The sequence below is a fragment of the Mustelus asterias genome, chromosome 6, assembly GCF_964213995.1.
Source record: "Mustelus asterias chromosome 6, sMusAst1.hap1.1, whole genome shotgun sequence".
NCBI classification, from domain to species: Eukaryota; Metazoa; Chordata; class Chondrichthyes; order Carcharhiniformes; family Triakidae; genus Mustelus; species Mustelus asterias.
The window spans coordinates 116,724,348-116,751,953 of record NC_135806.1 but is presented as its reverse complement, the minus strand read 5'-3'; the positions used below and the strand labels follow the sequence as shown (position 1 = coordinate 116,751,953).

At 44.2% G+C, this 27,606-nt stretch overlaps 1 protein-coding gene across 19 annotated transcripts in view; it reads left to right on the top strand.

Moving 5' to 3' along the window:
- Positions 1 to 27,606, top strand: part of LOC144495111 (microtubule-associated serine/threonine-protein kinase 4-like) — a 462,554-nt gene that overhangs the window by 348,929 nt on the left and 86,019 nt on the right. For 8 of the 19 annotated variants that reach the window (XM_078215008.1, XM_078215013.1, XM_078215017.1 and 5 more), the window contains 4 exons: positions 18,771 to 18,843; positions 20,525 to 20,545; positions 24,159 to 24,237; positions 25,732 to 25,889. In XM_078215008.1, coding sequence (XP_078071134.1) covers positions 18,771 to 18,843; positions 20,525 to 20,545; positions 24,159 to 24,237; positions 25,732 to 25,889 — 331 coding nt within the window. The remainder of the gene's footprint in view (positions 1 to 18,770; positions 18,844 to 20,524; positions 20,546 to 24,158; positions 24,238 to 25,731; positions 25,890 to 27,606) is intronic. The other 11 variants (XM_078215009.1, XM_078215015.1, XM_078215018.1 and 8 more) reach the window with 3 other exon arrangements.

The following is a 27,606-nucleotide window of genomic DNA, read 5'->3' as shown; positions in this document are numbered from 1 at the left end:
GCCCCACTGCAAAATAACCCGTCAAAGGATGTGGCAAGGAGTCCCAATAGCCCTTCAAAAAGTCCTCAGAATTATTTTTCTAATGACCTTGCAAGAAGTCTTTTCAACCTCCAGTAAAACTCACCCCCACCACTTATCCATTGCCTTGACTGAGGCAGAGCTCACAGCTTAGTGAGTACCCAAACTCTCTGGGTAGAATTCAATGGTCATTTTAAGGAGGTGGTGTTGGTAGGGAATGTGGTTGTAAAATGCAGCGTGTGGTCAGCACGCTGCCTACCTGTACGCACCTGACCTGTCTCGCATTTCATGGGGTGGTGGAGGCATTGGGCCACCCACCCTTGCGCCAATTGAGGCCCTTAAGTGGACAATTATAACCACTCTCCTACAGTTTCTCGTCCTGCCTCCACTGTTATCTTCCCCGATTTCAGGGGGAGGCCCATGCCAAGTGGGTAGCTCGACAGCTTTAGCTGCATGGGGTTGGGCACAGATGGGACGGGACAGTATTTGGGGTCTCCTTGTGTCTATCAGAGGGCCCGCCATCTGAAAAGTCCTACCCTATGCTTTCTTAGCTTTCTCATGTTAGGGTATATTTATTGTGTTTTCTACATTTTCTTAATTTCAAAATGTTAATATGCCTGTTGGTATGGAAGTATATATTCCAAAAAGACTAATGGCACATTTTTTGGGAACCAATTAACAACGTTAACCATGGACTTGCTCAGTGCAAAAAGCATTAAATAAGGGTCGTCTGAACCGCTATGAGAAGGCAGCTTGTTGATTTGAGGATTTTAAGCCTCACTTTCCTCAGTGTTGTCAAGTAGCAGTGATTGGAAGTGGCAGCTATCTCTAAAGATCATCATTCTCCCAGAAAAATGTCTTTCAACATTAAAACAAAGCATCCTTTTGTGTTCTTTTTCCCCTTTCCTTGGACAGAAGACACTAGTTAAATGAGGGATGCATGGAATACAAAATAGATTTCTGTGAGGTGTTAAAAGGAACCTCAAAGGATCAGTGCTTTGGATAAATAGAAATGAAAACTGACGTGAAACGTAAAGGAAGATAGGCTATGGAACTAGTGATATTATTGCTAAAGAAAATTATTTAGAGGCAAAATCTTGACGTTAAATAGAAAAGGAAAATTAGAGGGACTAAAAGGTGGACATGATAAAGGGCTACAACTTTAATGGCAAGAGGAGACATTTTTAAAAAATTAGTTCTAGGCCGCAACATCGTAAGAGCTGCAACATTGTTGATCAAATACCAATGACAGTGGAAAAGAGGACAGAGGCATTCGGTGGATTTCTATACAGCACCATTTCACTGATAGTTATTTTATCATTAAAAGTTTTTGATAAGTTCCTAATTGAACATACAATGTTAATAAAAACTTTACAACATCAAAACAAGCTATTTAATTATCAACTCTTTCCTTAAATGAAAAAGAACTCTTCAATGGAAATCTGCTGCTGGATTTCTTTTGGAGAGTCATTTGATATCTGCAGAGTATCATAGAATCATACAGTGCAGAAGAGGCCCTAAGGCCCATTCTATCTCCTTCACGATAGCATTGGAAAGAGATAGGATCAGGCAGGCTAGGAAAGTGTTTCTCTGGAGTAAAGGGAAATACAGTGTCATCAGGGAGGAAATTAGACGGGTAAATTGGAAGGAGGCATTCTTGGGGAAAAGTACCGAAGGAAAGTGGAGGATTTTCAAGGAATGTTTGTCTGGAGCTCTGCATGACAACGTTCCGATGAGACAGGGGGGTGTTGGTAGGGTACGGGAACCGTGGTGCACGAAGGTTGTGATGAACCTGGTGAATAAGAAAAGAGAGGCGTACAGAAGGTTCAGAGAGCTAGGAGGTGTTAAGGATTTAGAGGAGTATACGGGATGTAGGAAGGAGCTTAAGAAGGAAATTAGGAGAGCGAGAAGGGGTCATGAGAAGGCCTTGGCGGGTAAGATTAAGGAGAATCCCAAGGCTTTCTACAAACATGTCAAGAGTAAAAGGATGAGATGTGAAGGCATAGGACCCTTAAAAGGTGAAGGGGGAAAAGTTTGTGCGGAACCGTTAGAAATGGCGGAGCTGCTTAATGAATACTTTACCTCGGTATTCACGGTGGAAAGGGATCTGGGTGGTTGTACTGCTGGTTTGCGGTGGACAGAAAGGATCGAGCATGTGGACATAAAGAAAGAGGATGTGTTGGAACTATTGAATGGCATCAAGGTTGGTAAGTCGCCGGGACCAGATGGGATGTACCCCAGGTTACTGTGGGAGGCGAGGGAGGAGATTGCGGAGCCTTTGGCGATGATCTTTGCATCGTCGATGGAGACGGGAGAGGTTCCGGAGGATTGGAGGATTGCAGATGTGGTCCCTATATTCAAGAAAGGGAACAGGGACAGCCCGGGAAATTACCGACCGGTGAGTCTAACCTCAGTGGTTGGTAAGTTGATGGAGAGGATCCTGAGAGACAGGATTTATGATCATCTAGAGAAGTTTAGTATGATCAAAAGTAGTCAGCACGGCTTTGTCAAGGGCAGGTCGTGCCTTACGAGCCTGGTTGAGTTCTTTGAAAATGTGACCAAACACATTGACGAAGGAAGAGCGGTGGATGTGGTCTATATGGACTTCAGCAAGGCGTTCGATAAGGTCCCCCATGCAAGACTTCTTGAGAAAGTGAGAGGGCATGGGATCCAAGGGGCTGTTGCCTTGTGGATCCAGAACTGGCTTGCCTGCAGAAGGCAGAGAGTGGCTGTGGAGGGGTCTTTCTCTGCATGGAGGTCAGTGACCAGTGGAGTGCCCCAGGGATCTGTTCTGGGACCCTTGCTGTTTGTCATTTTCATAAATGACCTGGATGAGGAAGTGGAGGGATGGGTTGGTAAGTTTGCTGACGACACCAAGGTAGGTGGTGTTGTGGATAGTTTGGAGGGATGTCAGAAGTTGCAGCGAGACATAGATAGAATGCAAGACTGGGCGGAGAAGTGGCAGATGGACTTCAACCCGGATAAGTGTGTGGTGATCCATTTTGGCAGATCCAATGGGATGAAGCAGCAGTATAATATGAAGGGTACCATTCTTAGCAGTGTAGAGGATCAGAAGGACCTTGGGGTCCGGGTCCATAGGACTCTTAAATCGGCCTCGCAGGTGGAGGATGCGGTCAAGAAGGCGTACGGCGTACTGGCCTTCATTAATCGAGGGATTGAGTTTAGGAGTCGGGAGATAATGCTGCAGCTTTATAGGACCCTGGTTAGACCCCACTTGGAGTACTGCGCGCAGTTCTGGTCACCTCATTACAGGAAAGATGTTGAAGCCATTGAAAGGGTGCAGAGGAGATTTACAAGGATGTTGCCTGGATTGGGGGGCATGCCTTATGAGGATAGGTTGAGGGAGCTTGGTCTCTTCTCCCTGGAGAGACGAAGGATGAGAGGTGACCTGATAGAGATTTACAAGATGTTGAGAGGTCTGGATAGGGTAGACTCTCAGAGGCTATTTCCAAGGGCTGAAATGGTTGCTACGAGAGGACACAGGTTTAAGGTGCTGGGGGGTAGGTACAGAGGAGATGTCAGGGGTAAGTTTTTCACTCAGAGGGTGGTGGGTGAGTGGAATCGGCTGACGTCGGTGGTGGTGGAGGCAAACTCGTTGGGGTCTTTTAAGAGACTTCTGGATGAGTACATGGGATTTAATGGGATTGAGGGCTATAGATAGGCCTAGAGGTGGGGATGTGATCGGCGCAACTTGTGGGCCGAAGGGCCTGTTTGTGCTGTGGCTTTCTATGTTCTATGTTCTAACACCGACCTGTGTGTCACCTGTTCCCATTTACCAGCACTTGGCCCATAGCCTTGAATGTTATGACTTGCCAAGTGCTCATCCAGGTACTATCCGGTACTCTTGTCATTTTCAAGCAGGACTGCAACTTTTTATTGTTCAGTTAGCTTCTCAACTTGCCCTTGTATGAAATTTATACTTGAAAACACATGCTTACACAGGTACAAAAACAAAACACGCTGGGAAATCTCAGCAGGTCTGACAGCATTGTGGAGAGAGAATAGAGCCAATGTTTCGAATCTGGATGATTCTTCAGATTCTGGCATCCGCAGAAATTTACTTTTATCTTTTTGCTTACACCGGTAAGTACATCCACAGTATGCCGTGTGCATACCTCTTCAAGTTGCACAGTAAGCGGCTGGCAAAGAATTCCAAGCTTCAAACACAATTTGGTCTTTTTTTAAAATCGTATGTTTGAGTCCAATTGTGTTGAAGTGCCCAGGTAAATTTCTCCCTTTCTAAATCTTCATGCTGGATTACTAATCTTCTGAAATTAGAGGCCCACATATCCTAGCTGTGCAAATCTGCCAGTTCAAGTTCTTGCCTTGTTTGGCTCACTCCTGAAAAGCTGAATGCCAATGGACGGGGTTCTCTGGCCTCTCCATGACATGTTTATTGCAGCGGGAGGCGGCATGCCATTGGCCGGCGGTGGGATCTTCTGGTCCCGCCACTGTCAATAGGATTCCCATTGACACCACCCCACGCTGCCAGGAAACCTACAGCGGGGCCTGTCATCGACGGGAAAAGAATATCCTGCAACAGCCGGAAAGTTCTGGTCATCGTGTTTGCTTCAGGAAATTTGAACACATTGTAAAGTTACGACTTCCTTTCTAAATTCCTGAAGATGTCCTGCAAAAGCCTCTCTTATTTTCAGAATCACATCTTTTAGGCTTTCCTTCTCTTCCGATCTTTCCAGTGTTTCAATGATGATACATGAGCATGGAAGGATTGCCTCAATGTCTTGGTACAAGCATAGAAATATAGAAAATAGAAGCAGGTGTAGACCATTCGGCCCTTTCAGCTTGCTCTGCCATTCATTATAGTCATGACTGATCATCGAACTCAATAGCCTGATTTCCTCTTTTCCCCCCCACCGCCCCCATCCCCCACATCCTTTCATCCCAAGAGCCATATCAAACTCGCTGGAAGCATACAATGTTTTAACCTCAACTGCTTTTTGTGGTAGTGAATTCCACAGGCTGACCACTCTCTGGATGCAAGCTTGTGCTCAAGTGATAATACTTAATCAAAAAGAGGGAGAGATTTGTTTTCTTTTTCTTGTAGTTTTCTGCTAAAGTCATTTAAGGTCATGGGTGGCACAGTGGTTAGCACTGCTGCCTCCTAGCGCCAGGGACCCAAGTTTGATTCCCGGCTTGGGACACTGTGCGTAGTCTGCGCGTTCTCCCCGTGTCTGCGTCGGTTCTCCCCCTCTCTCTCTCTCTCTCTCTCTCTCCCCCTCTCCCCCCCCCCCCCTCTCTCTTTCTCTCTCTCTCCTCCATTCCATCCCCCCCCCCCCCCCCCCCCCCAAAGTCCGAAAGATGTGCTGGTTAGGTGCGTTGGCCATGCTGTACCCAAACAGGCGCTGGAGTGTGGCGACTTGGGAATTTTCACAGTAACTTCATTGCAGTGTTAATGTAAGCCTACCTGTGACACTAATAAATAAACTTTAAGACGAGCTCTCTCCCTGGGAAACCAATGTGCCTTGCTTGGGGAAGGATGTTGGCATCTTGACAGTTGACCTCTTTCAGAGGTTCACAGAGCTACCGGTGCTTTACTTTAATCCTTTGGCTGTTATTTTGTTAACCATCTTCATAATAGCTCTTCCACATCCGTCACTGAAATGATGGGCTGACTAGTTGTCCTTTCGGCTTTGAATTGCTGTGATTCTTTATTAACAGCAAAAGAATATCTAATGAGGGGGAAGGCATTTCCAGAATGATGGAGAAAATGCATTAATAACATTCCCACTCTTTGTGATGGTTTGTTTTCCATTAACCATCCACCTCTTAGAGGCTTATAAGGTAATGAGGGACACAGATGAGGTAGATAGTCAACATCTTTTCCCGAAGGTAGGGGCGTCTAAAACTAGAGGGGAGAGATACAAAATGGTCCAGAGGGGCAATTTTTTCACACACAGAGTGGTGAGTGTCTGGAACAAGCTGCCAGAGGTAGTAGAAGAGGCGGGTACAATTTTGTCTTTTAAAAAACATTTAGACAGTCATATTCCCGCTTAAATAAGGATAACAAAGCTGTCCACAGGACTCCAATGTAATTTCACCAAGGTTTGTACAGTTGTGGTGAGTCTTCCCTACCTTTGCACTCCATCGCTCTTGTAATAAAGGCCAATATTCCAATTGCCTTCTTAAATTACTTTCTGTACCTGCATGTTACTGTTTTGTGATTCAATTCAGGCAGTACGTTGACACAGTGGTCAACACTGCTGCCTCACAGCGCCAGGGACCTGGGTTCAATTCCAGCCTCAGGTCACTGTCTGTGTGGAGTTTGCACATTCTCCCCGTATCTGAGTGGGTTTCCTCCGGGTGCTCCAGTTTCCTCCCACAGTCCAAAGCTGTGCAAATTAGGTCAATTGACCTTGCTAAATTGATCCTAATAACAGGGGGGACTAACAGGGTAAATATATGGGGTCACGGGGATAAGGCCTGGGTGGGATTATGATCAGTGCAGGCTCGATGGGCCGAGTGGCCTTCTCCTGCACTGTAGGGATTCTATGAATTGTCTGTTTCTTCCAATTTGGAGGTGGTGTGTGAATTACGCTGATGCCAGTGAAAAGCAACCTAATCGCTAAAATCATCTAGCTAATTATCAACTGAACCCATTATCGCAAAAGCAATCAAAAAGATTTACAGCCTTTGGTCTGTGAAAGTGTAAAACATGGACAAAATCTGTGATTCAGAAATGCAGAACTTTGATTTCAAATTCAATTATGAATCGCCCCTCATCACACTGTTTATCACAGTGAGGCATCCTGCAGTATTTATGTTCCAACAAGCCATCCAAGCATCATGTATGTGCTGAGTGAAATAGAGTCATAGGAGGTTTACAGCATGGAAACAGGCTCTTAGGCCCAACTTGTCCATGCCGCCCAGTTTATATCATTAAGCTAGTCACAATTGCCCACATTTGGCCCATATCCCTCTTTCAGAGGTTCACAGAGCTGCCGGTGCTTTACTTTAATCCTTTGGCTGTTATTTTGTTAACCATCTTCATAATAGCTCTTCCACATCCGTCACTGAAATGATGGGCTGACTAGTTGTCCTTTCGGCTTTGAATTGCTGTGATTCTTTATTAACAGCAAAAGAATATCTAATGAGGGGGAAGGCATTTCCAGAATGATGGAGAAAATGCATTAATAACATTCCCACTCTTTGTGATGGTTTGTCTAAATGTTTTAAGCGGGAATATGCACCGCAAGTAATTCAGTGGGGGAAAAAAAGTTCAGTAAAAGTTCAGTGACATGATTAGTGGGATGAAGGGGCTGTCATATAGAAACATAGAAAAACTACAGCAAAAACAGGCCCTTTGGCCCCACAAGTTGGGCCGAACATATCCCTACCTTCTAGGCCTACCTATAACCCTCCATCCTATTAAGTCCCATGTACTCATCCAGGAGTCTCTTAAAAGACCCTATTGAGTTTGCCTCCACCACCACTGACGGCAGCCGATTCCACTCGCCCACCACCTTCTGTGTGAAAAACTTCCCCCTAACATTTCCCCTGTACCTACCCTCTAGCACCTTAAACCTGTGTCCTCTCGTAGCAGCCATTTCCACCCTGGGAAAAAGCCTCTGAGAGTCCACCTGATCTATGCCTCTCAACATCTTATATACCTCTATTAGGTCTCCTCTCATCCTACGTCTCTCCAAGGAGAAAAGACTGAGCTCCCTCAGCCTATCCTCATAAGGCATGCCACTCAATCCAGGCAACATCCTTGTAAATCTCCTCTGCACCCTTTCAATCTTTTCCACATTGTTCCTGTAATGAGGCGACCAGAACTGAGCACAGTACTCCAAGTGGGGTCTGACGAGGGTCTTGTATAGCTGCATCATTATCCCCGGACTCCTAAACTCAATCCCTCGATTGATAAAGGCCAGCACACCATACGCCTTCTTAACCACCTCCTCCACCTGCGGGGCCGATTTTAGAGTCCTATGGACCCAGACCCCAAGGTCCTTCTGATTCTCTACAGTACTAAGAGTCTTTCCCTTAATATTGTACTCCATCCCATTTGACCTGCTAAAATGGACCACTACGCATTTATCTGGGTTGAAGTCCATCTGCCACTTCTCTGCCCAGTCTTGCATCCTATCTATGTCCCTCTGTAACTGTATGAGGAATGATTGAGTGGCTTTGGCCTATACTCATTAGAGTTTTGAAGAAAACATCAGAGCATGAACTCTCCCCTCCACCTTCACCCCATTTCCATTTATTTTATTTCATTTCTTCTTTTCATCTCATTCATCCATTTCTTTCACCCTTCATTCTCACTTCCATTTTTCCACTTCTCCATTCTCGCTGTCCATCTTGCCCCCAATCACCTACCCCTCCCTCCTTTTCAGGGCAACTGCCACGTTCTTCAGGCAGTCCCTTAACAATCTGCACCTCTGTTTTGCCATTCACACATTCTGATCACTTGATGGACAGTTTTAGCACCTTTCTCAGCTGCCTTCATCATCATTTACATTTCCTTTGTCCGAATACAGCCTCCCACTCCACCCTCATAGTATAAATCTTGCCTGATTTTCCTTCCACTTAGCCCTGACTCCAAATGTTGGCTCTATTCTCTCTCCAGAGATGCTGTCAGACCTGCTGAAGTTTTCAGCAATTTCTGTTTTTCTGTCGAACAATGAGAGGTCATCTTATCCAAACACATTAGATTCTGAGGGGGGGAGGGTCTGACAGTGTAGCTGCTGAAAGAATGTTTCCCCTTGTGGAGGAATCTAGAACAGGGGGCAAAGTTTAAAAAGAAGGGGTCTCCCATTTAAGACGGAGGTGAAGAGGTTCTTCTCTCAGCGGATCTGTAACTCACTATCCCAGCGAGCAGTGGAGGTTGAGTCATTGAATGCATTCAAGGCTGAGTTGGATTTTTGATTTACCAGGGAGTCGAGGGTTATGTAAGGCCGGCAGACTAGGCTCAAGGGCTGAATGGTCTACCCCATTCCTATTTTTCCTTTTCTTACATTTGTTTTTTCCTTTTTTCTTTCTTAAAGAGTGCCTTTGGTACATTGGCCTTTATAAATCGGAGTATCGAGTATAAAAGTTGGAGTGTTATGGTAAGGTTATATAAGGCATTGGTGAGGCCGAATTTGGAGTATTGTGTACAGTTTTGGTCACCTCGTTACAGGAAGGATGTAAATAAGATTGAAAGAGTGCAGAGAAGGTTCACAAGGATGTTGCCGGGACTTGAGAAGCTGAGTTACAGAGAGAGATTGAATAGGTTGGGACTTTATTCCCTGGAGCGTAGAAGATTGAGGGGAGATTTGATAGAGGTGTATAAGATTTTGATGGGTATAGATAGAGTGAATGCAAGCAGGCTTTTTCCGCTGAGGCGAGGGGAGAAAAAAACCAGAGGGCATGGGTTAAGGGTGAAAGGAGAAAAGTTTAAAGGGAATATTAGGGGGGGCTTCTTCACGCAGAGAGTGGTGGGAGTGTGGAATGAGCTGCCGGATAAAGTGGTAAATGCGGGGTCACTTTTAACATTTAAGAAAAACTTGGACGGGTTCATGGATGAGAGGGGTGTGGAGGGATATGGTCCAAGTGCAGGTCAGTGGGACTAGGCATAAAATGGTTCGGCACAGACAGGAAGGGCCAAAAGGCCTGTTTCTGAGCTGTAATTTTCTATGGTTCTATGACACGGGTATTGCTGGCAAGGCCAGCATTTTGTTGCCCATCCCTAACTGAACTTGAGTGGATTGCTAGACCATTTCAGAGGGCAGTTAAGAAAGAGCAAACTACATTGCTGTGGGTCCTGGAGTCACATGTCGGCCAGACCGGGTAAGGAGGACTGATTTCCTTCCAACAATCAGCGATGGTTGTCATGGTCACCAGATTAATGCCTCATCCAAAAGACAGTGCAGCAGCTCCTCAGTGCTGTGCTGGAGGGTCAAGCTTGAGCCAACAATTGCATGACTCTGGCAACAGTGATACCAACTGGGCCTCGGTTGACCAAGAGGTCAGAGTGGGAGTGGCATGGAGAACTGAAGTGGTAGTATTTGATTTGTTGGTGGAGCTGGAATTGCAGCACCTACAATTCTACATGAACAGCTATTCCACCTTTAAATACTTTGATTTCATTTTAGTATCCTCAACAAAAAAAGCCGTCGGATATCGTTTGGGGGGCTTTGTGTCTGAATAGCAACACTAATGATCTGCAACAATTCAACACTGTGGCTAACTCCAGGACTGTACTTTGATTAATTAATGTTGTCAGCACCTACTGGTTTTGGAGCAGGAGCTACAGTGCAACTATCAGTTAATGGTAACGGGACACATTAAATCTGCTGAACACACAGATAAATTTGAAGGTTATGTATATTTTTCATTAAAAAAAACATTTTCCTAATAGTTTTTCATCAGTGCGCAGGTGGATTAATGTTTCCCATCACAGGATACATATCTTTCATTAATGGCTATCTTAATGGCACCAATTTAGAGAGATTGAAAGGTGAATAGCTGTAATGAAATTAATTATGTTTTGTAGCAAAGTTGATGCTTGTGTACCTAATACAAATTGTGCAGTTTATGTTGTTTATTCGACAATTCAGATTATACATTTAGAGAGATGATTCTATTTGATTTGATGTATTATACATGTATACATGTATTGGTATACAGTGAAAAGTATTGTTTCTTGCATAGACCAGGTGTACCGTACATAGAGAAGGAAGGCAGAAAATAGTGTTGCAGTCATAGCTAGGGTGTAGAGAAAGATCAACTTAGTGTGAGGTAGGTCCATTCAAAAGTCTGATGGTAGCAGGGAAGAAGCTGTTCTTGAGTCGGTTAGTACGTGACCTCAGACTTTTGTATCGCCTTCCCGTCGGAAGAAGGTGGAAGAGAGAATGTCCGGGGTGAGTAATGAATAACCAATGAGTAAGGTGTACGAGTAACTCGATCTGTGTTTCATCCGAACATTCAAATCAGGAGCAGGACTAGGCCATTCGGCCCCTCAAGCCTGCTCTGCCATTTGATAAGATGGTGGTTGATCTGACTGGGGCCTCAACTCCACTTTCCTGTCTACCCCCCATAACCCCTTTGACTCCCTTTGTCAATTCCCTTGTTTGTCATGGATTTAGGGATTCTTTAAAGTGAAGTTTTAAAATACTATTACATAACAGTTGACAGAAAAGTTTCTGGTGAATATTATTTTCACAGTAACTTCATTGCATTATTACTGTAAGCCTACTTGTGACACTAATAAGTAAACTTAAACATTTTTCTGGCATGCAGTCTGCTATTGTCAGCTGAACTGAAATCAAATGACTTTCGATTTATCAAAATTCTGTAGTAGTGTTGAAATATGACATTCTGTCTTTAATTTGGGAACTCAGTTTGAAATCACAAAGACTGTTTAATTTTTAAAAATTAAAGAAGCGAGTTAAGTGTTTGCTGTATTATCTCTCCCTTGAGGTCGCATAGTTCATTACCTGCTACCATAGTTCATTACCTGCTAAATGCATGACTGGCACATCAACCTACTCAATCACAGCAGGAACATCCAAGCTAATTACTGCATGCTAACCCATTCTGAGACTAAGCTACATCGCAGCCAGTGATATCCAGTAACAGTGGGGCTTTGGCATGAAGTGAAGCCTGCCCATATGGACTGAAAATTATCTGGAAGAATCTTCCGTTTAAATATCCATTTCCATATTTATTGATGGATGCTCAATATGAACTCAAGTATAAGTCTCTCAAGACTATCGTCCCACACCAGGAGTGCGCAACTGCTATGAACATTGAGGAAAATACTCATATCAGTAAAATCATTCGGCATTATTTTTGCTTGCACATTAGTGTGCTGGTTTCTGCAGAGAATAATTTTCAGCCGTACTATACTCATTGGAATTCAGAAGAATGAGGGGAGATCTTATAGGAACATAGAAAATTATGAAGGGAATAGATAAGATAGAAGCAGGGAAGTTGTTTCTACTGGCGGGTGAAACTAGAACTAGGGGGGCATAGCCTCAAAATAAGGGGAAGCAGATTTAGGACTGAGTTGAGGAGGAACTTCTTCACACAAAGGGTTGTGAATCTGTGAAATTCCCTGCTCGATGAAGCAGTTGAGGCGACCTCATTGAATGTTTTTAAGGCAAAGATAGATTTTTGAACAGTAACGGAATTAAGGGTTATGGCGAGCGGGTGGGTAAGTGGAGCTGAGTCCATGAAAAGATTAACCATGATCTTATTGAATGGCGGAGTAGGCTCGAGGGGCCAGATAACCAACTCCTGCTCTTAGTTCTTATGTTCTTATGTTTATGTAAATCTGAGAGATGTAAATGACCACATAGAGTAGACGTAGTGACCAATGGAAACATCCATTACCATTTATTTACCACATTACAATCCTTCATAATCTTGACATTTTAATTCAAGTCAGACCTAAACTTTTCGGCCCTAGTGAAAAGTCTTAACTTCACCAGGTTTTTCTTATCTTTAACCCATTATCATTGTTTTCAGTTTCTGGGAAATGGGAACCCCCAGGATTCCCATTTGATAGTGGGGGATTTGGTGATTATCATGCCATTGAATATCAATGGGATGTGCTTAGATTTTATCTTGTCGGAGATGGTCATTGCCTGGCACTTCTGTGGCACAAAGGTTACTCGCCACCTTGCCAGCCCAAGCCTGAATGTTGTCCAGGGCCAGGATTTTGTGGCCCCTCCCACCTGGTGAAATATTACGATCCTGCCGAACTGAATGGAGGCTTATATGGTGCGCCGTATCTGCCAGGGAAACACACGCCACAGTGGGACCGTAAAATCCTGGCTTAAGTCTTTCTGTATGTGGGCTCAGACTGCTTCATTATCAGTTGTGGCTGGAACTAAACATTGTGCAAGCATTAACGATCATCCCCAATTCTGAACTTCAAGTTTTTAGGTGTCCAGATCATCAACAACCTGTCCTGGTCCCCCCCATGCCGACACAATAGTTAAGAAGGCCCACCAACGCCTCTACTTTCTCAGAAGACTAAGGAAATTTGGCATGTCAGCTACGACTCTCTCCAACATTTACAGATGCACCATAGAAAGCATTCTTTCTGGTTGTATCACAGCTTGGTATGGCTCCTGCTCTGCCCAAGACTGCAAGGAACTGCCAAAGGTCATGAATGTAGCCCAATCCATCACGCAAACCAGCCTCCCATCCATTGACTCTCTACACTTTCCGCTGCCTCGGCAAAGTAGCCAGCATAATTAAGGACCCCACGTACCCCGGACATTCTCTCTTCCACCTTCTTCTGTCGGGAAACGGATACAAAAGTCTGAGGTCACGTACCAACAAACTCGAATAGCTTCTTCCCTGCTGCTGTCAGACTTTTGAATGGACTTGCCTTGCATTAAGTTGATCTTTCTCTACATCCTAGCTATGACTGTAACACTACATTCTGCACTCTCTCGCTTGCTTCTCTATGAACGGTATGTTTTGTCTGTATAGCGCGCAAGAAACAATACTTTTCACTATATGTTAATACATGTGACAATAATAAATCAAATCAAACTGGATTAGTCAGCATAAATACATTTTCTTTGAGGTATGGAGACTACTGTTCAGTTTCTTGTACCTCTGTGAGTGAGAACACAGTGCATCCCTTGGGTACTATATTATTTAAACTACTGCCAGTTATAGTGCTAGTCAGACAGGATGAAAACTGAATGTTTTCACTCAATTTATGAAGGTCGATGAAATTTTATGTTGGTACCTGTTCATGATCGATTAAATGTAGACTGTTGTTTTAGTAACCGCAGCTTTATTCTTGGCACTTATAATCTAACCACCCTCCCTCCATTTGACTGAATTTGAAACAAACCAACCCTAGATTTGTAATAAATTTTTATTGCATGCACGGAAACATCTCCCAAGATTGTACACTCAGCACATGTACTAAATAAATCAGAGAAACATTGTCTGGTTTATTCAAGCCAGACACCATTCTGGAGGCTTATTTATCTTGTTTTGCCTCATCCCTTTATTGCCGAATGGCACGGTGGCACAGTGGTTAGCATTGCTGCCTCACCGCGCCAGGGACCCGGGTTCAATTCCGGCCTTGGGTGACCATCTGTGTGAAGTCTGCACATTCTCCCTGTGTCTGTGTGAGTTTCCTCCGGGTGCTCTGGTTTCCTCCCACTATCCAAAGATGTGCAGGTTAGGTGGATCGGTCATGCTAAGTTGCCCTTTGTGCCCCAACATGTCTGGTTAGGGGGATTAATGGGGTAAATATATGGAACTACGGGGATAGGGCCTGGGTGGGATGCTCTGTCGGAGACTTGATAGGTCGAACTGCCTGCCTTCCTGCACTGTAGGGATTTTATGATTCTATGATGCATGCTGTTCCAATGGGCCATCCTTTAATCCACTGCACAACTTCCAATATTCACTCATAAAAACTGCTTTATTTTCATATTTAAAACAGCTACAAAAACTTTCAGGATAATTCTATTTCTTGAAAGGATTATAGAAGAATCCAGAATGTTTGAAATGCAATCGGTGGTGGCAAAAAGAACCATCAACATGTATTGCAGGGGGCTTCTAGAAAATTAAATTTCACGTCTCTAGTTCTGACCTCAGTCCTCGGAAATTAGTCAAAGATCAAAGGATTCCACGTAGACCCTTTCAAAAATTACCTGAGAAATTATTAACAGAGGAAGGCTGGACATGTCCAGTGTGTAGAACATGCTGACTATCGGGATGCAAGTTACGTTTATTTGAACATTTCAACCAATTTGAGTTGGTCTATTTTATTTTGCACGTACTGTCTTGCTTTCAAAACTGCAAAGGTAACAAAGCAAACCAAACTCTGGAGAAGGAAAATATTTTCTTTGCAAGCAGCATCTCATCTTTTAATTAGACTTGAAGCTGCAATAAAAGTCTGTTTAATTGCGTAACTATTGCCAACAAAAACAGCAGTTGCTCAGCATGTTTATCGATCTCTGAGGTAATTGCTGTTTTCATCTCTGCTTATTACAGTGGTTAAGTTAGCTCTCAAATACTTCACAATTGAAGATACATACACACCAAACCAACAATTTAATGTTGCTGTAATTATTATTATTGCTGCGTTCACTCACCACCAGTTCCGTTCCCCCCTCACTGGCTGGTGTGTCAGAAGGATGTATTGGCTTTGGAGGGGGTGCTTTTCAGATTCACCGGAATGATACTGGGGCTTAGGCAAGCTAAGGTATGAATTTAAGTTTATTTTATTAGTGTCACAAGTAGGCTTACATTAACACTACAATGAACTTACTGTGAAAATCTCCTAATCGCCACACTCCGGTGTCTGTCCGGGTACACTGAGGGAGAATTTAGTATGGACAATGCACCTAACCAGCACGTTTTTCGGACTGTGGGAGGAAACAGGAGCACCGGGAGGAAACCCACGCAGACACGGAGAGAACGTGCAGACTCCGCACAGACGGTGACCCAAGCCGGGAATCGAACCCGGGTCCCTGGCGCTGAGGCAGCAGTGCTAACCACTGTGCCACCGTGCCACCCATGAGGACAGATTACATAAATTTGGCTTGTATTTCCTATATGTAGAAAGTTGCATAGTCTGATTAAAGTTTTAAAAATGTTAAATGGCTCAGATAGGATAGATATCATAGAATAGAATCATAGAATCCCTACAGTGCAGAAGGAGGTCATTCGGCCCATCAAGTCTGCACCGACGACAATCCCACTCAGGCCCTATCCCAGTAACTCAGCATATTTACCCTGCTGGGCTCCCTGACACTAAGGAGCAATTTAGCATGGCCAGTCCACCTAACCTGCACGTCTTTGGACTGTGGAAGGAAACTGGAGCACCCGGAATAAATTTTTCTTCCTTTCCTTTATTGTCTTGTGCTTGCAAAGTTTGAACTGCAGAGTGTAAAGTCTAATTAGTTCTCCCATCAATACTGTTCCACTGATGATTAAACACTTCAGAGTCTCTGCAGATTTTGATAGCTTTCTTCAGAGTAGGTTTCTTCTCACTCAGCAGAGTGAATTGAGTCATGGTGGGATTTCTTGTTCCTGAGGCAATTCTGTTTCTGATCAATAAGAAGTCTCTCCACACCAGGTTAAAGTCCAACTGGCTTATTTGGAATCACGAGCTTTCAAAGCACTGCTCCTTGATCACCTGATGAAGGAGCAATGCTCCGAAAGCTCGTAATTCCAAATAAACCTGTTGGACTTTAACCTGGTGTTGTGAGACTTCCTACTGTGCCCACCCCAGTCCAACGTCGGGATCTCCACATCATTTCTGATCAGATCATCCTTCAATTGCTCAAACTCAAAAGATTCACCTAGATGTTTCAGTGCAGTCACATGTATCGATCAATATTCTCCCCGTCTGGCTGAACTCTAGTGTTGAACACACAGCGTTCATAAATGACATTAGTAGAGGGTTCAGAGCAGGTCTTCAAGGCCACCAAGATTTTACAAGGTTGGCTTTTCTGTTCCTCAGCAAGGTCCAGGATGCAATACAGCTTGTAGCACACTTACCCCAGGACTGGCGGTGTAGATGCTATTCTTATTTGTTCAAGTTTTTTGTCTAACTTGATGACAATTTCATAATTCTGCAATTGAAAATGGAAGAGTTTCCAATTTATTTTATATCTGCTTTCATCTCCATAAGAGCTGGTACTGGAATATTCTAAGTCATCCTGACTCACCCAGTCCTATACAAAGTTGCAGACTGAAGCTTTTATTAATCTCTGCTGTTTCTTACAGCAGCTGGCACTCTTCCAGCTGTCAAAATCCACTCGATTTCAGCAACACATTAGTTGCCAACTGTAATTAAGTGTATTCCTGAAGGTTTCATCACATGGCTTGCTCCATGCTCCAACCACTAGCTGGCCAACATATCCATCCTTGAGCTGCACTGCCTTCCTATATGCCAACTGGAAAGCAAAAAGACTCTAGATCCGTTTGGAGGATGCTTTGTCAGTCAGACGAAATGCCTTTACCTCACCTGCAACTTTCGCTATTTCTATCTGGTAAAGAAAAATGTTCAAAGAAGAGGAAGGAAAAGAAAAGTCCCGATAATTTTTGTCCAGGGCTGCAGACGGCAGCGTCCAGGCGATTAATTCCCGGAAGCTCCGGTCTCATCCTGGAGGATTAGAATACTAGCTACACCCTCCTGGCAACATGTTCCGCGTGGTGGGTAAAATGGCTTCTGCCCTCGATCACTTTACTCACAAAGGTATGCGTCAGAGGCCTGATGACTCAGGTCACATGACTATGGCAAGCCACAGTACACAGAATGCGCAATGGCATTTCCCCAAACACACAGGTTTGAACTCTTACTGATATATATTAGGGGGCGGCACGATGGCACAGTGGTTAGCAGTGCTGCCTGACAAAGCCAGGGACCCAGGTTCAATTCCGGACTTGGGTGACTGTGTGGAGTTTGCATGTTTTCTCCGTGTTTGCGTGGGTTTCCTCCGGGTGCTTCGGTTTCCATAAGATATAGTTTCCTCCCACACTTCAAAGATGTGCGTGCGAGTTAGGTTGATGGGCCATGCTAAATTGACCCTTAATGTCAGGGGGATTAGCAGATACGGGGGGGGGGGGGGGGGGGGGGGGTTGCGGGGATATGCCCTGGGTGGGATTGTTGTCAGTGTAGATGTGATGGGCTGAATGGCCCCCTTCCGTACTGTGGGATTCTATGATGTCAAGATTCTGAAAGCTAGTAAATGGCACGATTTACCAAAACGTGTGGGATTGTATTAAACTCATTTTCCTGCTCGCCAGATGAGCGCTTAAAATGATCCCCTTTGGGCACTGGTGATACAGTTGGAGATGTGAAGCTTCAGCAACGATAACTTACCTTGCTGTAAGCTAATCAAGGACGGCAGCAATGTCTGGATACCTGAGTGCATTTTCACATAACCAGCCTCTAGATAGTACTTTCCAGCAGCTGTCTTCACGAGCCTCAGTCTTTCCACATCAGAAGGCTGGCACGTATTCAGCGCAGTGGAAGGGATCCATTGAGGATAGCTTGCAATGTGCTTACATTTAATGTAGGGAACATCTATCGATACTTTGACAGTGGGAGGAGAAAAATAATAAATGGGACGAGATAAAGAAACAGGCACTTGTATCAGCCTGATCCAACTGAACAGCAGGTATTATTTATACATCTTCTTGGCAGGCCACCCCCATTATCATCAAATTATATAATATTTGTGTAATGTGTAGAAGAAACTAACAACTCCAAAGTGGCCAAAGAGCTAGCATTTTCTCCAATAAGTATTGTGATAAAATTATACAATGGCATCACAAAATATGTACCTTTTTCTGAATGAAACCTTTAAAAAGCTGTGTCCAAGATTAAGATGTTATTTGATTTGATTTATTATTGTCACATGTATTAGTATACAGTGAAAAGTATTGTTTCTTGCGCGCTATACAGACAAAGCATATACTGTCCATAGAGAAGAAAAGGAGAGGGTGCTGAATGTTGTGTTACAGTCATAGCTAGGATGTAGAGAAAGACCAATTTAATGCGAGGTTGATCCATTCAAAAGTCTGATGGCAGCAGGGAAGAAGCTGTCCTTGAGTCGGTTGGTACGTGACCTCAGACTTTTGTATCTTTTTCCCAACGGAAGAAGGTGGAAGAGAGAATGTCCGGGGTGCGTGGGATCTGCTTAGGGTCTTAAATTTACAATGAAAAGCAGTTGCTATTTTAAGAGCATTTCTAATGGCTATATACACTGATCAAAAGACATTCATCTCTTTAGCAGGAAACAGCCCTCAAGACAGCCCAAGAAATTTCTCTCCGAGTGCCTCAGCTCATTTTTCCTTCGCTCGAAGGTGAGTAGATATAAAATCTTAGCAAACAAGTGATACCTTAGAAATCAATGCTGCGTGCCATCAAAACATTTTAATATCTTTAAGAAGTGTATTAAACACACGTTTTTGGATAGCTTTTATTCTAATTATAAAAATCAATTTTGGCCACCACAGGTGATTAGATTTGTAATCAATACCTAAAAGCACAGTAGAGTTTTCTTTCACCGCGAATTGTGGCGTAGAAATCAACCCGGAGAATAAGGTGACCCCATTTTTCCATCGCCAAAAATCATATTTAGGCCTATACTCGATGTCTCTTTTCCACTAAGAATGCTATACTCTCAATAGAAAGCAACCTCTATTTTTCACCTCCAATGTATATTTTCAACACCTTCTGAATTGGTGCACAGGATCAAGTAGGCAATATTAACCACGTTACCAAGAATATTTAAGACACACCCAAACATAGCAAACTGTATGGTTTTTTAAAAATGCATCTTATGGAATGTGGGCTTCCCTGGCTAGGCCAGCATTGGTTGCCCATCTCTAATTGCCCTCGAGTCCCAGGATTTTGACCCAGTGACAGCGAAGGAACAGCAATATAATTCCAAAGTCCAGATAGAGGGCGGGATTTTGTGGCATTGCTCATCTCGAAACTGTAAAATCCCACCTGAGGTCTACGGATCTTTCCTTGACCCACCCCTCGCTCGCTCCAATTCCCGTGGCGGGCGGGAAGGTAAAATTCCGGCTGGTATGCAGCTTGGAGGGGAATCCTTCACGTTGTGGTGTTCCCATGTCTGCTGCCCTTGGCCTTCTAGATGGTCAGAGTCATGGGTGTGGAAGGTGTTGCCGAAGGAGCCTTGCTGAGTTTCTGCAGTGCATCTTGTAGATCATAGAATCCCTACAGTGCAGACCCACCCCCCCCCCGCCTATCCCTGTAACCCCATACATTTATCATGGCTCATCCATCTAACCTACATGTCGTGGGACACTAAGGGGCAATTTAGCATGGCCAATTCACCTAACCTTCACATCTTTGGACCGCTCCTTTTACACTTCCCCATTCGCTTCTTATGTCTCACTCGGCCTGAGTCAGGCAGGTTGGGCAAGGCAGGCACTTTTTGGAATCTGAGCGTGGGTAAGTCGGTACATGTATCTGCCGCAGATTATCACACTGAGGAAGCCACGGCCCAAAGAATTTGATGTGGTTAAAGATATCCTTGTAGAATTCGTTCATTAAATAAAACACGTGACACTCATTTAATTTGAATTACTGTGTTTTTCACATTTCATAATGACCAACACCTACACCAACACTGGCATTTCACATTTCATACTCCACACACTGATCAGCCCCAGTTTATGGAAGGATGTTTTAAGTTTACTTTAACGACCATTGGTATAAGTAATGAATGCCTTGTCATTGTTGGAGTTTGATTGATTCGTTATACTGTGATGCCATTTTATGAGCGATTAACTGATCTGTATGAAACTCAAAATTTGAACAACTTGAGCCTGACAGTATATTGGATTCGGAGGCCTTTTTGGAGTTTTGCAGGAAGAGTATTTACTGGAAAAGAGTTTACTGCCTCAAGTTATTCTGATTTTGCCGCTCATTATATCAAGATCGAATGTCTTAAAAGTGTACAATTTTTTTTACCTTTGTTTTTCTGCCTCTAAACTATCCTGTGATATCGTTCAGTCATGGCCACAGAACCGACAGGTAATTAGCACGGGCATGAAACTACTCGCAACATGCTACTCACACACAAAAGCAATTTTTGTCTGTTTTGTCATAACCTTTGTCTTTTTCCTGTTTTTATTTTTGCTGTGAAACTTAACATCTGTGGATTCACTTGTATTTGAGAGAGAGAAATCCTGCAGGGAGAGGGGGAAATCCTGCAGGGAGAGGGGGGAGAGGGGGAAATCCTGCAGGGAGAGGGGGAGAGAGGGAAATCCTGCAGGGAGAGGAGGAAATCCTGCAGGGAGAGGGGGGAGAGAGAGAGAAATCCTGCAGGGGGAGGGGGGAGAGAGAGAGAAATCCTGCAGGGAGAGGGGGAAATCCTGCAGGGAGAGGGGGGAGAGAGAGAGAAATCCTGCAGGGAGAGGGGGGAGAGGGGGAAATCCTGCAGGGAGAGAGGGGGAGAGAGGGAAATCCTGCAGGGAGAGAGAGAAATCCTGCAGGGAGTGGGGGAAATCCTGCAGGGAGAGGCGGAGAGAGGGAAATCCTGCAGGGAGAGAGGGGGGAGAGAGAGAAATCTTGCAGGGAGAGGGGGAAATCCTGCAGGGAGAGGGGGGAAGAGGGAGATATCCTGCAGGGAGAGGGGGAAATCCTGCAGGGAGAGTGGGAGAAGGGGAAATCCTGCAGGGAGAGAGGGGGAGAGAGAGAAATCCTGCAGGGAGAGGGGGAAATCCTGTAGGGAGAGGGGGAGAGAGGGAAATCCTGCAGGGAGAGAGGGGGAGAGAGAGAAATCCTGCAGGGAGAGGGGGGAGAGGGGGAAATCCTGCAGGGAGAGGGGGAAATCCTGCAGGGAGAGGGGGTAATCCTGCAGGGAGAGGGGGAAATCCTCCAGGGAGAGAGGGGGAGAGAGAGAAATCTTGCAGGGAGAGGGGGAAATCCTGCAGGGAGAGGGGGGAAGAGGGAGAAATCCTGCAGGGAGAGGGGGAAATCCTGCAGGGAGAGGGGGAGAGAGGGAAATCCTGCAGGGAGAGAGGGAAATCCTGCAGGGAGAGAGGGAAATCCTGCAGGGAGAGGGGGAAATCCTGCAGGGAGAGGGAGAAATCCTGCTGGGAGAGGGGGGAGAGGGAGAAATCCTGCAGGGAGAGGGGGAAATCCTGCAGGGAGAGGGGGAAGAGAGAGAAATCCTGCAGGGAGAGGGGGGAAGAGGGAGAAATCCTGCAGGGAGAGGGGGAAATCCTGCAGGGAGAGGGGGAAGAGAGAGAAATCCTGCAGGGAGAGGGGGAGACAGGGAAATCCTGCAGGGAGAGAGGGGGAGAGAGAGAAATCCTGCAGGGAGAGGGGGGAGAGAGAGAAATCCTGCAGAGAGAGGGAGAAATCCAGCAGGGAGAAGGGGAGAGACGGAGAAATCCTGCAGGGAGGAAGAGAGAGAGAGAAATCATGCAGGGAGAGGGAGAAATCCTGCAGGGAGAGGGGGGAGAGAGGGAAATCCAGCAGGGAGAGGGAGAAATCCTGCAGGGAGAGGGAGAGAGACGGAGAAATCCTGCAGGGAGAGGGAGAAATCCTGCAGGGAGAGAGAGAGAGACGGAGAAATCCTGCAGGAACAGGGGACAGTAAGGGGTTAAAGCACATGTTTTATGTCACTCAGCATTTCATTTTTGTTTTCCGAAATGAACCCACATAACTTGAGATTTTGCCACTGAAGTTGGAAGCTACATGTATTTCATAAATAAACTTTTCTATCTGTTCGTCTTCATTTTCTCTCCTCTGGGAATGTTTGCTTTTTCATATATGAAGCAGGTGTTTATTCATTTGAGAAAAGTCATTAAAAGCTCTGTGAAGCTTCTGTCTGGGGAGGAAGTCGGAAGTAAATCTGAGAATAGAACCCTTTGCACAAAGTGTAAAGAGAAAAAGTCAAGACTTTGGATGTGGAGGAAGAAATGTCAGGTTTCTGGTTCTTAAAGCTATGAATGTTTTTCAACAACTTAATAGTCTTTGTCCATTCTTCCCCTTTTTATTCTTCTTGCCGTCCTGTGCATCAGTCATGCTGCTTCCCCCAAGCTTAGTCTTCTCGTACCCTGCCATTCACCTAGCCCAGGCCTGACTGTAACATCTTCTGACAGTAGCTGCTGGATGAGTGATGAGGAGTTCTGAGATGTGAACCCATCACCATCTGCTTGGGAGCCAGGTGTTGTTCTGCCTTTACTTTCAGACCATTCAGATTTTAAAAATTTGCACCGATTACCCGTGCAGCTTCAGACACGGGGCCAGATTCTGCTTTCGAAATGGCAATGAGGCTAACACTGCTTGTCTTTATTTATGTACAAAGGGTACAGCAGCTTCAGGCAGGGAGTAGGTGTGCTGTTAAATGTAAATTTGTAAATAAGCAGAAGTTGCTGTCAGAGTTGGGCCACCCCATCATTAGCTTTGCTGTGTGCCTTTCCATTGATGTGTTTGGAATAGTGAGAGGTTGATGTATTTGTGCAGTAAACATGAAACAGAAAGTTGAATCATTTCATAGAATCCCGACAGTGCAGAAGGAGGCCATTTGGCCCATTGAGTCTGCACAATCCCACCCAGGCCCTATCCCCATGCATTTATCCTAGCTAGTCCCCCCGACAACAAGGGACAATTTAGCATGGCCAATCCACCTAACCACACACCTTTGGACTGTGGGAGAAAACCGGAGCACCCGGAGGAAACCCACACAGACACGGGGTGAACGTGCAAACTCCACAAAGACAGTGACCCAAATCGGGAATCGAACTCGGGTCCCTGGCACTGTGAGGCAGCAGTGTTAACCGCCCTTTTCAATTAAATTTAAAGTTTAATTATTTTTTTATCAAGTGGTAGGTGTTAATTACTGCCAGTCAAACTTAACTGTTACGCTTGTGAAGTCTCATTCCTTCAGATCTTAATTGTCGTTTGAGATTTTAAAAATGTAAAATGTTCAAATTAATTTTTTAAAAAACTTTTCTCTCTCTTAATCCAATCTTTTTCCTCTCTCTCTCTATTTCTTTCTCTGTACCTGATTTGACATTGAGATCACCCACTCTCAATCCCTGTACTGTGCGTTTCTCAGTCTCTCAGTCTGATTACTTGAGGACGTTTACTGTGGCTGCTTGCCCTTTTCCATCAAATCCCAGATGGCTAGTTTCTCTCGCCGCAGCATTATCAGCTCCTGCTTTCAGCAACCTGCCACACGAACGTGTAAAAACTTAAACAAGACCTTCTACAGCAAAATCTAGGCCTTATTCTCTGAGGAAATCATTCTTAAAAGTTTTTTTTTCTTTATATTTCCTAACGTTCTATGTTGTATCATAAATGCTTTTGGCTTTATCGCCATTTGTGCTGCTTAACTTTTATGTAGGCGATTCCAGCTCAGAAAATAATGCAGTCTAGATTTTGATGTATGACATTACTAACCTCCCTCCCTCCCTTATGGGTTAATTTAGACTCCAAGCTTATGCTGTAGCTACATGGTCAGTGTGAAGGGGAACAACTTTTCACCTCCACAATGGTTGTAGTATAAATTCGTGCATCTCGTGTGTTAAGTAAAGAAATGACGAGGACAAATTGAAACCTTTGTCATTGTAGATGCCTGAGGTTAAGCCGTCTTTAGGGCTGATAATGAAGTAACGTTTTAAAATTTTTTCAGGAGTGATGGGCGTCGATGGTCTTTGGCTTCCCTCCCGTCATCCGGCTATGGCACAAATACTCCAAGCTCCACAGTGTCCGTAAGTTCCTTTTCACTTCGTCTACGTGAGCTGCCTTATCTCTGGCAGTGGCAGCTACAAGCTCAATTGTGAGCAGACGGCGACCAACAATGATTTCATGCCTTAATTTGCCAAAAGCTGAACCTATTCCTTGCACGCAAGCTAAAGTAGCACCGAGTCTTCCAAGGGCTTGGCGATAGGTTTTTCTGATACGCTGGAGTGATGTGCGCTTCCATATTTGCCGCTTTCAATGCTTTAAGAAGCCAAGTGAATCAGGGATTCAATCAGATAAAGGATTTAGCAATTTTTAGGTGCTCAAAACCCCACACAGTGAATAAAATGACTTTATTTTCAAAATCATTTTCTAATTTCTATCTGTTTCTACAGCAGAACCATCCTGAAAATTAATTTGGATTGGATGGGGAAATGAGACAGGGAAATGTTGGCAAGGTTCAAGCTGGAGTGAAGAGATTAGATGTTGAGAAGCTAGTTCTTGGGTCATTGGAAATGTATCAAAAGCATATAAGCTGCAGCTTATGCTTCCAAGCCTGTTAGGATAATTGCCCAGTCCACTCATTTGAATAGTGAAGTAATTCTCATTTATTCTGGGCAAGGAGCTGGTGACTGCAAGCTAATCATGTATAATTATGGTACTAGTTAGATGGAATGTTCTAAAGCAAAAAACTTTTCCCTGACTCCTTGGAAGTTCTCGTGTTAATCTGGGAAATATTGCTTGTTGCCTCCTTCTCTGCTCTGAAATTATTTTGGAAAGCATCTGTAATAGCTTATGATTTTAAAAAAAACTAGCCTCAGAAATTAAAATGTGAGGTGCTTGGTTGGCAAGTGAACTCTCAGCATTCAATCAGCATGCTCAGTCAGGTTTTCTCATGCAGTATAAATTGTTGTTCCCTTTACTGTTGCAAATCTTGCCATCTGCTCTGATGAGTGCAAAACATAAAGTTTTGACCGCTTGTCTCTTTTTCAGGAATACTCAAGTGTTGTGTTACTAAATTACTAAAATTAGCACTATTTTATATTTTCTTTTAGTTTGACGTTCTGTTAATTGAAGATACTGCCCTTTAATCTTTATTGGTCCTGTATAGTTTTAAGTTTCTTTATTAGTGTCACAAGTAGGCTTACATTAACACTGCAATGAAGTTTCTGTGAAAACTCCCTAGTCGCCACACTCTGGCGCCTGTTCGGATGCACTAAGGGAGAATTTAGCATGGCCAATGCACCTAACCAGCACGTATTTCGGACAGTGAGAGGAAACTAGAGCACCCGGAGGAAACCCACGCAGACGTGGGGAGAACATGCGGACTCTGTGCAGATAGTGACCCAAGCCGGGAATCGAACCTGGGTCCCTGTGAAGCAGCAGTGCTGACCACTGTGCTACCGTGTCTGTAGTGTTTACACCATAATTTCTGGCACCTTTCTTCATACCCAGTGTCCTTTGATAGCGAAGGGAATCTATAAATTGAATTGTGATGTTCTCCCTGTGTTTTCTTTTTCTAGTCGTCATGTTCATCTCAGGAAAAGCTGCACCAATTGCCATACCAGCCAACTCCAGATGAGCTGCACTTTCTTTCCAAGCATTTCTGCAGTACAGATGCCATTGCCAATGATGAGAAGCGCAGGCCTCCTTCAATGCGACCACGCTCCCGGAGTCTTAGGTTTGTAGTACCTGGAGTATTGTGTGCAGTTTTGGTGTCCTTATCTGAGGAAGGTGGTCCATGCTATAGAGTAAGTACAGCGAAGGTTTACCAAGGGATGACAGATCTGCCATATGAGGAGAGACTAAGTCGGTTAGGATTATATTCACTGGAGTTTAGAAGAGTGAGAGGGGATCTCATAGAAACTTTTAAAATTCTAACAGTGTTAGACAGGGTAGATTCAGAAAGAATGTTCCCAATGGTAGGGGGGTCCAGAACTAGAGGGCATAGTTTGAGGATAAGGGGTAAAACTTTTAGAACTGAAGTGAGGATAAATTTCTTCACCCAGAGGGTCGTGAATGTATAGAATTCACTACCACAGAAAGTAGTTAAGGCCAAAACGTTGTCTGATCTCAGGAAGAAATTAAATATAGTTCTGGGGCCAAAGGGATCAAGGGATATGGGGGGAAGGAGGGATCAGAATATTGAATTCGATGATCAGCCGTGATCAAAATGAATGGCGGAGCAGGATCGAAGGGCCGAATGGCCTATTTCTGCTTCTATTTTCTATGTTTAGTCTGCAACTTAAGGACTGAAATCTTTTCTCAATATTAGTAAGAAAAATCATTGTGTGGAAAAGTTATTATTTTTTGCTTAAAATTAGAAGTGGCTAGAATTTTGGTCTTTTAAAAACAACTAATGCTAGCTCTTAATAGTGCAAGGTGCACTAAGGGGATTTAATCCATTCAACAAAAATGCCAATTTCAGAGTTTTTAAAATAACTATTTCAAGTCTGTTGAACTGTTTCCAACCCCTGGGTTAAAGGGGAATAATTCTGATCCCAGTGGTGAAATATTTCTAGATTTAGGTGTTCTTTCACAAGTATAATTTTGCTTCCCCACCCCGAACCGTGAAGTATGGTTGTCGGTATGCCAGATATTCTCCTGATATTTTATTCAAGATACCGGTATGAAGGTCTGTGATCCATGATGGTGCCCCAGAGTACTCAAAGACATTAACACCAAATCTAATTCTACCCTTATCGAATTCTAAGAGAACGCAATTAGCCAAAATTGTCAATTGACCTTTCTGGTCAAAACAACTCATCTGTTCATACGATAAATATGCTGAATCCTATTTTCTGCGGTTACTCATTTTTACATTGATTTTCAAATCAATGACAGCTCCTTTTTGGATTTGACTGAAATCGAACAAATGTTGCTTTTATTGCCAACTTTAGACAAGTTGTTGATACTGGCTTAATTCTGGTGCCCTGACCTGGCTTCCCGATCAACATCAGCTGCCCTAATACCTGTCCTCTGGTTTCACCATTACCCTTCAGTTAGGTTTTGTGGAACTGGATGAATTGCAGAACCCCTCAGTATCTTTTTAAGAGGCTGTGAATGTATTTACTTCTGATAATTTAGCACATTTTCAGTTTTCGCTTAATGCACAAATTCTGGGTGTGATGAGCATAGTCAAGGATCAGATCTTATGTTCTAAGCGCAGGAGGAGGCCATTCGGCCCATCGTGCCTGCACTGACTCTCTGAAAGAGCATCCCCCCCTGCCCTTTCCAAGTAACACCATTCATTTACCTTGGCCAATCTCCCTAACCTACACACCTTTGGACACTAAGGGGCCATTTAGCATGGTCAATCCACCTAACCTGCACGAATTTGGACTGTGGGAGGAAACGGGAGTACCCGGAGGAAACCCACGCAGACATAGAACATAGAA